The 10,918-nt window shown below is 43.3% G+C and overlaps 1 protein-coding gene across 2 annotated transcripts in view; it reads left to right on the top strand.

The window, feature by feature from the left end:
* TNFRSF9 (TNF receptor superfamily member 9) overlaps positions 1-9,773 on the top strand; it is an 18,859-nt gene extending 9,086 nt beyond the window's left edge. For both annotated transcript variants that reach the window (XM_075993713.1, XM_012791506.3), the window contains one exon: positions 8,198-9,773. In XM_075993713.1, the coding sequence (XP_075849828.1) occupies positions 8,198-8,286 (89 nt within the window). In that variant the 3' untranslated portion in view covers positions 8,287-9,773. The remainder of the gene's footprint in view (positions 1-8,197) is intronic.
* Positions 9,774-10,918: the final 1,145 nt, after the last annotated feature.

The following is a 10,918-nucleotide window of genomic DNA, read 5'->3' as shown; positions in this document are numbered from 1 at the left end:
CCAGTTTTATTTGGCTGTTTGCGAACGTCACACAAGTGGAACCCTCCTCTATGCACTCGGCCTCTTTCACTGAGCGTTGCATCTTTAAGATTCAGCCCCGCGTGGAGTTCGCCCCTGGCTGGTTTCCGTTGTGGCAGACTCTCCTACTGAACGACGGGATCGTGCTTATCCGACTCTCATGCTGATGGTCACTGGGGCTGTTTCCAGTTTGCAGCTGTGATAGACAGTGACAGAATCTCTTTCTCCATGGATTTCGGTACACATAAGCACGTGTTTCTGTTTCCTTTTTGGTTTTTATCCTAGGACTAAAATTGCAGAGATGTGAGGAACGTGTATCCTGGCCCTTAGTGTTAATAGATTCACCAGTTTGTTTTCCATGTACACTTCCTCAGCGGCATGCGAGACTTCCTTCTGCTCCATGTCCCTTCTGACACTTGGTATCATCAGACTATTTTGATGTTTCTGGTGGGTGGTGAGTGGTATCTCACTGTGGTTTTAATTTGCATTTCCCTGATTACTAGTGAGGTTAGACACCTCCTCATGCCATGGCCGTTTGAATTTCCTCTTTAGTGAATGTGCCTGATCAGGTCTTTTGAGCATTTTCTCCTAAGGCTGTCTACTCTTTTCTTATCAACCCATAGGAACTTTTTAGTCTGTTGGTCGTGTGCTGCAAATGTCTTTTCCTATTCTGTGGTTTGCTCTTTCATTCTCTTTCTGAGGTTTACACCTCTAATTTAAACCTCTAAGCTCTCACCTAATCCTGATTTAAAGAACTCTCTTGCCCATCCCCACCCCAAACTACGGCAAAGTTCTTTATAGAATGCTTTTCGAAAGTATTTATGATTAATGAGTGAGCTGCGATGGAACTGTAATCAGTTTCTTAAACATTTTTTACGTCATTCAAAGGACTTTTTATTTTGAAATAATTATAGATTCACAGGAAGGTGCAAAGACACTACAGAAAAGTGCCACTCATGGGGTTACATCTTATAGGACGGTATCAAAACCAGAAAATTGGCATTGGTACATTGTGCGGCTATAGTTGTATGTCATTTTATCACACATGCAGATTTGTGTAACCACCGGCACAATCAAAATCCAGAACTTTCCATTGCCACAAGGTCTCCCTTGTGTACTGTTTTCTAGGCATGTCCACTCCCTCTCCCCGCAGTCCCCCACCCTGGGTACCACTGATCTGTTTTCCATCTCTATACCTCTGTCATTTCTGGAGTGTTTGTATGTATATATGTAGAATCATACAATACGTGTCCAACCTAAATAAAAGACAGAGACTCTCTTAAAAAATGATATTTATTTAAGAGCAGCCTTGCGATGGGAACATGTCGGGCATATTCGGGGAGGGAAAGGAAGACAGGGGTTTCTAAAGGAAAAATGAGGAGGGCTACATAAGTTATTTTGAAACAATTATCATGGGCTACAAAGATCAATAACAAGGATGGTGTCAATCCAAGGTTGGACAGGCAGTTGCTGGGCAGATGTCCTCATGTCCTCACACAGGTAGTTTTTTGTGTGTAAGGCTACGGTGGCCTTCGTGCAAGATTGTGGTTTCTGCAGGGTTGTGATAGTTCTTGTTACCAGGTGGACGTGCGTGAGAACATCCTTCATGGCATTCATTTGTCGGGGTTTTGACACGAGTGGCTCTGTTTTGGTTCTGACGACTTTTACATGTGTTGCCTTTTGGGATTGGCCTTTGTCATCGGCATGATGCCCTTGACATCCGTCTAAGTCGTGTGTTTCAATCGTCCTTTCTTTGGTTCTCGCTGCGTGGTATTCCGTGGCACGGTGGTGCCGCGGTTTGTTTTGCCCAGCACCTATTGGGAGACATTTTGCTGATTTCCAGTGTTGACTATTCCATATAAAACTGCTGTGGGCAATCGTGCACAGGTCTGTGAGGACAGAAGGTTTCATATATTAAAATAAATGCCCAGGAGCACCACCCGCTGGGTTCTAGGCTAAATGCTTGTTTGGTTTGTTAAGAGACTGCCAAACCGCGTTCCGGAGGAACTGTACCACTTTACATTCTCACCAGCAGTGGATGAGAGACCTGTTTCCTTGCATCCTTGCCAGGGTTTCATAGGCCCACGATTCTTTATTTAGGTTGCTCTAAAAGGTGCGTGGTGCTATCTCACTGTGGCCTTAAATCGCATCTCCCTAATGGTTGAACACTTTTTCGTGTGCTTATTTTCCATCTTTGTATCTTCTTTAAAGACGTGTTTCTTCATACGGTTTGCCTGTTTTTAATTGTATTACTTGTCTGTTTTACCATTAAGATCCAAGAGCTCTTTGTATTTCCTAGATACGAGTCCTTGGTCAGATACATAAATATTTCCCCCCAGTCTGTAGCTTGCCTTTTCATCTTCTTCACAGGGGCTTCTGCAGAGAAAACGTTTTTAATTGTGATGAAGTCCAATGTATTGATTTTTTTTCCATTTATGGAGTCATGTCTAAGAACTCTTCTCCAAGTCCTGGGTCCCAAAGACTTAGAGGTTTTTCCTGTGTTGTCCTCTAAAAGTTTTACAGTCTTGTGTTTCACATTTAAATTTATGATTCATATTTAAACTCTGTATAAGTGTGAGAGGCTGAGGTCAAGTTTTTTGTTTTGTTTTGTTGCCTATCAACGTTCAGCTGCTCCAGCATCACCTGTTGAAAGCTCTATCCTTCCCTCACGGTGCCTTTGTCAAACATCACCTGCACTGGTGGGGGTTTCTGGTTTCTCTCTTCTGTTCCACTGAGTTCTGTGTTTATTCTTCTGCCAGTGCCACACAGTCTTGATTACTGAAGTTATAAAATAAATCTCGAGATTGAGTAGAGAGTAATAATCACTTTTTCTTCTTTTTCTTCTTCTCCTCCTCCGCCTCCTCTTCCTCTTCTTCCTCTTCTTCTTCTTCTCCTCCTCCTCTTCTTCTTCCTCTCTTCCTCCTCTTCGTCTTCTTCTTCTTCCTCCTCCTCCTTTGTCTTCTTCTTCCTCTTCATCCTCTTCTTCTTCCTCTTCGTCCTCCTCTTCCTCTTCTTCTTCTTCTTCCTCCTCTTCTTCCTTTTCTTACTCTTCTTCCTCTCCTTCTTCTTCTTCCTCTGTCGCCCAGGCTGGAGTGCAGTGGTGTGGTCATAGCTCACCACAGCCTCAAATGCCTGGGCTCAAGCTATTATTCTTTTTCAAAATTGTTCTAGCTATTTCCATGTAACTTTAGGATTATCTTATCTACATCTATAAAAACTCAGCTGGGATTCTGGCAGCAATCGTGTGAAACCTGTATATCAGTTTGGGGAGAATTGACGTCTTTACTGTGTTAAGTACAGTCACGCATTGTTTAACAACAGGGATATGTTCTGAGAAATGCATCTTTAGGTGATTTTGTCATTGTGCAAATATCATAGAGAGTACTTGCACAAACCTAGATAACATAGCCTACTACACACCTGGGCTGTATGATATAGTGTGTCGCCTCCTAGGCTACAAATCTATATAGTCTGTTACTGTACTGGAGACTGCAGGCAACTGTAACACAGTGGTAAGTACTTGTGTATCTAAACATATCCAAACATAGAAAAGGTACAGTAAAAATACAATATTAAACATAAATATGGTATATCTGTGTAGGACACTTGCGATGAATGGAACTTTCAGTACCGGCAGTTGCGCTGGGTGGGTGGGTGAGTGAGTGAGTGAGAGACCTAGGACATCACTGTGCACTACTGCAAACCCCAAAACAATTACAATAGTGACATCAGAGATCACTGACCACAGATCATTTTATCAGGTATAATAATAGTGAGAGAGTTTGAAATATTGTGAGGATTACCAAAATGTAACAGAGACACAAAACGAGAACATGCTGTTGTAAAAACGGCACCAATAGCCTTGCTCAACACAGGGTTGCCACAAACCTTCAATTTGTAGAAAAACACAGTATCTGCAAAGCACCATAAAGTGAAGCACAATAAAATGAGGTGTGCCCATATCTCTTTGTATATAGCTCTTTTAGTGCTTGATCTAGGTGTTATATTAGCTATACATAATTTATCACACTCTACTGGTATCAACATTTTACCAGTGTGAATGAAATGTCACAATCTTACTTCCTTGTACAAGTTTTTAACCCTCTCCTATCTATACTTAAATATGGAAGTATATTGATAGTATACCTGTTTTAAATACTTCCATTATATTTCTTTTCTGCTTAGGGAATTTCCTTCAGCTTATCTTTTGGAATAGATCTACTGGCAACAAATTCTTTTAGTTTTCTTTCATCTGAGAATGTCTTAATTTCCCCTTCATTCCTGAAAATTACTAGATATAGAATTTAGGATTGATTGATAATTATTTTCTTTCAATGCTTGAAAAATACTGTGCCAGTTCCCTCTGGCCTGCATGGTTTCTGATGAGAAATCCATCATCATTTGAATTGCTTTCCTCTATAAGTAGCGTGTCGTTTCTCTCTGGCTGCTTGCAAGATTTTTTCTTTGTCTTTTTTTTTTTTTTTTTTTTCAGAACTTTAACTCTATTGTATCTTGGTGTGGATTCTTTGGGCCTATCCTGTTTGGGGTTCACTCAGATTCTTTTTTTTTTTTTTTTTTGAGACAGAGTCTCGCTTTGTTGCCTAGGCTAGAATGAGTGCCGTGGCATCAGCCTAGCTCACAGCAACCTCAAACTCCTGGGCTCAAGCAATCCTTCTGCCTCAGCCTCCCAAGTGGCTGGGACTACAGGCATGCGCCACCATGCCCGGCTAATTTTTTCTATATATATTAGTTGGCCAATTAATTTCTTTCTATTTATAGTAGAGACGGGGTCTCGCTCTTGCTCAGGCTGGTTTCGAACTCCTGACCTCGAGCAATCCGCCCGCCTCGGCCTCCCAGAGAGCTAGGATTACAGGCGTGAGCCACCGCGCCCGGCCTCAGATTCTTGATTGTGTATGCACATGTTTCTTTTCAGATCTGGGACATTTTCAGCCATTATTTCTTCAAATACAGATAGTCCCTAACATACAGTGGTTCAACTTATAATTTTTGACTTTATGATGGTACACATACAAGCATTCTGTTTTTCACTGTCAGCACAGTATTCAATGAATTATATGAGATATTCAACACTTTATTGTGTGTGTGTGTGTGACAGGGTCTTACTCTGTCACCGGGGAAACAGTGCAGTGGTGTCATCCATAGTTCACTGCAACCTCCAACTCCTGGGCTCAAGAGATCCTCCAGCCTCAGCCTCCTGAATACCTGGGACTACAGGTATATGGTGCTATGCCCAGCTAATTAACATGTTTTGTAGAGACAGGGTCAGGTTGGTCTTGAACTCCTGGGCTCAAGCAATCCTCTAGCCTTAGTCTCCCAAATTGCTAGGATTACAGGTGTGAGCCACCATGCCGGCCTCAACACTTCATTATAAAATAGGCTTTGTGTTAAGTGGTTTTGCCTGATTGTGGACTAATGTAAGTGTTCTGAGCATGTCTAAGGTAGGCTAGGCTAAGCTATCACGTTTGGCAGGTTAGGTGTATTAAATGCATTTTTGACTTATGATATTTGCAATTTACAGTGGGTTTACTGGGACATAACTGCGTCGTAAGTTGAGGAGTGTCTGTACTTTTCTTTAGCCCTACTCTCTCTCTCTCCTGTCCTTCTAGGACTCCAAAAGACACCAAAAGGAGATCTTTTGTTACAGCCCACGTGCTCCTGAGGCTCAGTTCATTGTTTTCCTAATCTCTCTCTGGTGCTCCGGTTGGGGATTGATTCTTTCCTCTGTCCTCTTCATCCTGCTGTTCAGCCCATTCATTGATTTAAAAAATTTCCGTGCTTGTAAATTTCAGTCTTTTAAAGTTGCCGCTTGTTTCTTTTCTATTTCTTTTTCATTTGTTTCAAACGTGTCCCTGATTGCCTGATGAAGCATTTTGACACTGGCTGCTTTAAAATCCTCACCCAGTGATTCCAGATCTGTGCCCTCTGGATGCCAGTGTCTGTTGACTGTCTTTTCTCATCCAAATTGAGATCTTCCTGGTTGTTAGTGTAGCAAGTGATCCTTCTTATTACGACTCAGACATGCTGGGTGTTAGGCGATGAGACTCTGGATCTGATTTAAATCTTGTATCTCCCCAGGCTTCCTCTGACACCGCTTTAGTGGAGGGAGCAGGATGGCCCCTTGTTCCCGCCAGGCAGGAGTGGACGTGTAGGTTCTGCGCTGGGCCTGCTGGAGGGCCAGGGGCTCCTTGCTATTGCTGGACATGCCTGGGAGCTCAGGCTCCCCCAGGCCCCTGCTGATGCCCCATGGCCAGGAGGAGGAAGGGCACTTTGTCACTGATACCCACGTGGCTCTCCTGACCATGAAGGGGTGGGAGTGAGGAACAGCCCGGTTATTGATGGCAAAGTCCTGACTCCTCAGGAGGTGGGCCTTAATACAGCCTGGCAGGGTAGATGCTTGGCCTCTCTGCCGGGCCTTTCCCAGTGGGCTCGGGGGTGGGGCCACAGTTTTCTCTGTGATCTTTTGTTAGAGTTGAGTGATTATTGTCTGAAAGTTTTCAGTCTTGCTCTACTGCTCCTTTCCTGGTCTTGTAGCTGGAGAGACAGGCTATGCTTGGGGCTTTTTGGGTCCATACTCATTGGCATTACCAGGCTTCTCGATTGACCGGTTTGGGGCAGATGAGGCAGGAAGAAAACCAAGGGAGCTCATGGCCGTGTTGTTCCCTGGGTCCGGAGATCCGTAGCCAGCCTGCCTCGCTGCACCTGCAGAGTGTCCTTATGTTTGTCTTAGGTACAAGGTCCAGTGTTTTCAGTGGCATTCAGAGGGAATATGGAAAAGTATGACACTTCCACCTTTCTGGAAGCAGATCTCCTTTATTTATTTATTTATTTCCTTTTGGTAGAAAAGAGCTTTATTTCTTATAAAGGGCGACAACCTGCAGTCTGGCCACCCTGACAGCCTGGAAAAGGCAGGAATTTACACTGACCAGGTAGGCCGAGTATACATATTCAACAGGTTACGAGGGGAGCTATGAATATTCATGAGAGGGACCTTAATGCATGCATACTGAGGATGTCACATATGACCCGTATTCAGCTGGAGTAGATGCTTAAGGTTCAAATGCATCACAACTAGGCCTCATACCCTAAAGGGTGAAGCAGGGACACGAAGGCCCTCAAGTGCACAGCTGTCCGCGGCCGGCGATCTCTCACTGCGGAAAGTTACCGGAATCGGCCTCTTGTCCAGTCAAAGCTGGAGTCACAGCTTGGGGAGCTGGGTCCCGGCGTCAGATGACCTGCAGTTCTTTCGCCATTGCCTACCTCGAGGCCGGTGCTGCTTTAGCTGCATTTATAAGCGCCTCGTCCTTTCCTCAGGCCTGGAAAAAATAACCAGCCAGTGTTTCAGCAAGTGATGGCCCTTCCCTGTCCTTGTACAGAAACCCTTATGTTCCCTCAGATAGCTCTTTCTGGAGCAAACTTTCCTCTTCTCCCCCTGTCCCTTTCTAAATTAGTCTTAAAATCCCGTTGGTATTCCTGAAATTCTTGCCAGTTATTCGAAAGTTCTGGCGGATAACGTGGTTGTTGGTTTTGGTCGATTTTCACAGTAACAAGCACGTGAATTTGGGGTGGGCCTGTTGGCTTTGTCGGCCTGTGAAGAAATGTATGCTGCAGTTGAAACCTGCTCAGCAGTAACACAAACGCTTTGCACTAACATATATGAGAAAACCTGGACACGAATGCACAAATCGGTAGTTTGCTTACGAGTAGATGTCTTTAAGGTCTTGGTGCAACAGCATTTCATTCAAAAGAAACTGCCTAATCTCCAGTCTAAGTAGCCTTTGAGGCTAATGTATGTGCTGCTGGAACGCAGCGGCAGTTGTGTTTGGGATAGGGCTAACAGTTCACGCTATAGCGATTCATTCTCAGGACATTTGTTAGCCATTGTGGAAAATAAATGAAATCATCTTTAAAGACCATTAAAAATATTTAGTAAAAGGGAAGAAAATCGTAAATAACCCCTAGAATAACTCGCACTTGCTATTACCTCTCCGTGGATGCGTTTGTTAAAATTAAAGTTGAGAATGCTTGCTGCTTAGAGATGTTCTGCGATGGCAGAACTTATTCATGGAAAAAAAGAATGTTAAATGATTAAAACATAATATACTATAAGATAACATAATATAAGAATCTTTAAATTTTTTTTTTTTTTTTTTTTTTTTAGCATTTATGAAACCAGTTCAGACTGCCCAAGAGGAAGACGCCTGTAGCTGCCGATTTCCGGAAGAAGAAGAGGGAGGGTGTGAACTGTGACGTGGAAATGCAAAGCGCTGCTGGACTCTCTGGGGAAGAAGCAAAGGGGACATGCCAGCCATCCCACTGTCCTGTGTTGCAAAAACAAAAACCGTGATGCTCCATAACCCCCAGGATTACCCCCGACAAGTTTCTCCTAAATGCTAGTGAATTGGCCTTTAAAAATGTGCTGCTTTTAGCAGAACAAGCGTACAGGGGACAGAGCCATCCTGAAAGGGTATTTTCTAGATGCCATTTCACAGGCCACAGGCCGGGGCTAGTTTTTTGCAATCCAGATACAGTTTAAATTCAATCCTACAGGCCGAGAGTCCAGCTACAGTTATAATCAAAATCAATGCAGGGTGTTTTTGTGCTACTATGGCATATCAACAAGCCATAAGATGCAGCAAATATCCCCAACCAAACTTCCCTTCCGTCCTATCACATGACACGACGATGTCCTCCACTATCGGGGGGACAGTGATCAGAGGGCCTGAGTTGGGTGTCAAGAGCAAAAAAGTCTCAGACCTTGAGGAAGAGTTTCAGAAAGAGTTCAAATGTCTTTGCGTGTCCCGTGGTCCCTCCCCTCCTCATACCTCCTGCCTTTGTCCTGCTCCCCTGTGAGCTAGGTTGTTTTTTTTTTTAAATTCTTAACTTTTTACATAATATTTGATACACAAACTCATCCATGAAACATGTATGAAGGTATGACACACAATGAGAAAATGAACACCCAAGCTCGTAGCCCAACCAGAGCGCTAGAGCGGGAGGCCACCAAACTCCCGTGGCCAAATTTGGTGCCATCTGCCTTTTTTTTTTTTAAGAGACACGATCTGGCTCTGTCACCCAGGCTGCAGCACACTGGCTATTCACGGGCACGAACCTAGTGCACTGTAGCCTGGAACTCCTGGGCTCAGGTGATCCTCCTGCCTCCACCTCCCGTAGCTGGGACTCCAGGTGTGAGCCACCGGGCAGAGCTGCCTTCTTATGGCTTAGGAACTAAGAACGGCTTTTGCATTTTTAAGTGGTCTTTAAAAATCAAAAGAAGAATAATATCTCATGGCACATAAAATTGTTAATATATGAAACTCAAATGTCAGAGTCCATAGGTAAAGCTCTATGGGGACATAGATAGCCACACACATTTATTTATATACCGTCCAAGGCTGCCTTTGCACGACAGCAAGCACTGAGTATTTTGTGGGAGAGACTGTCCAGCCCACAGAGCCTAAAATATTTAATATCTGACCCTCTATAGAGTCAAGGTCAGAGCATTTGTGTGCTGCTTCCCTCCCTCACCTTCTGCCCATCCCCAGGCAATCTCTCTCAAGAATTTTGGGTCTCTCTTTCCTCTGATTTAAAAAAATTATTTATCATATAATTATGTACCCTAAAACTGTGTTATTGAGTTTTGATTGTTTTTGAGCTTTATGAGAATGGTATTGTGCTGTACGTGAGCCTTCTGCGACTTGCTTGAATCACTCAAAATTATATTTATAAGACTCATTTACGTTGTGTGTAGCTTGAGTGCATTTATTTTGACTGCTGTCTAATTTTGCAAATGTACCATTATTTATCAATCTGTTTTCTACCAAGGGATATCGAGGTTGTTTTCAAGTGTTTTGCAATCACGAACAATGTTGCTATGAATGGTTTTTTTTTTATGTATATGTACATTTCCTGTGCAAGAGTGTCTCTGGGGAAAGTTTCTACGAGTAGAATTGCTGGATCTTAGGGCATGTGGATGCTCAACTTTACAAGCTGGTGCCAATATCAGTTAGGACATGCTAAGTTGTGCAGACATAATAAATGACTCCCCGACTCTTCATGGATTATAACAAGACAACAAAGGCGCAGTATTTCTTACTGTCGTGACATGCCGGTTGCAGGCTGGCTGCGACTCTGCTTCCTGTTGCTTCACTCTGGGACTGAGGTGGAGGGGGAGCTTCTACTCGGGACATTGGCCGTCTCGTGGCAAAGAGATATCTGTCCCTTCTGCTCACAGTTAGTCGGTTTGAGTGTAACCTTTAGAGCAAGTCCTGCGGCCAAGCCAGGTATTAGTAGGACAGAAAAGTGTAATGTTTACACAGGGAGGGGCAGAAAATATTTCTGAACAAGAGTCTACCTCAGTGCCCGATTGCTTTTCAAAGTGGTTGTCCTGTCAATGTAGGCTCCCGTGGGTCACGCAAGTGTCCTAAGTGCCTTTCAAGGTATCCCACGTCCCTACTGCCCTCTGGTATTCTCAGACTCCCTTAATTTTGCCAGTCTAGTGGGTATAACATGGCATCTCACTGTGGTCTTATTTTGAATTTCCTTGGTTACTAATGAGTATCTTGTCACATGTTTACATATCATTTGTGTTTCTCTTTTTATAAAATGCTGGCTTGTGCTACTTTTGCCCATTTTAAAAAATTTAGTTGTCTCCTTAGACAACTAAATCTAGAAGCTCTTTATATATTCTGGATCACAATCTTTGGTCAGTTACACGTTATAAATATCTCCTTTGTTTGTGAATTGACTTTCTGTTTTTAATGGTGTCTGCCTTTCTGGTAATAAGCAAAAAAGCTCTTCATTTAATTTGGTTACATTTAGAACTCTTTTCTCATATGGTTAACATTTTTTGGGGAGGGGGCTGGTTAAAAGAAATCTTTTT

The sequence above is a fragment of the Microcebus murinus genome, chromosome 2 (genome assembly GCF_040939455.1).
Source record: "Microcebus murinus isolate Inina chromosome 2, M.murinus_Inina_mat1.0, whole genome shotgun sequence".
NCBI classification, from domain to species: Eukaryota; Metazoa; Chordata; class Mammalia; order Primates; family Cheirogaleidae; genus Microcebus; species Microcebus murinus.
The sequence above is the reverse complement of the archived record's forward strand: the minus strand, read 5'-3'. Positions and strand labels throughout refer to the sequence as shown.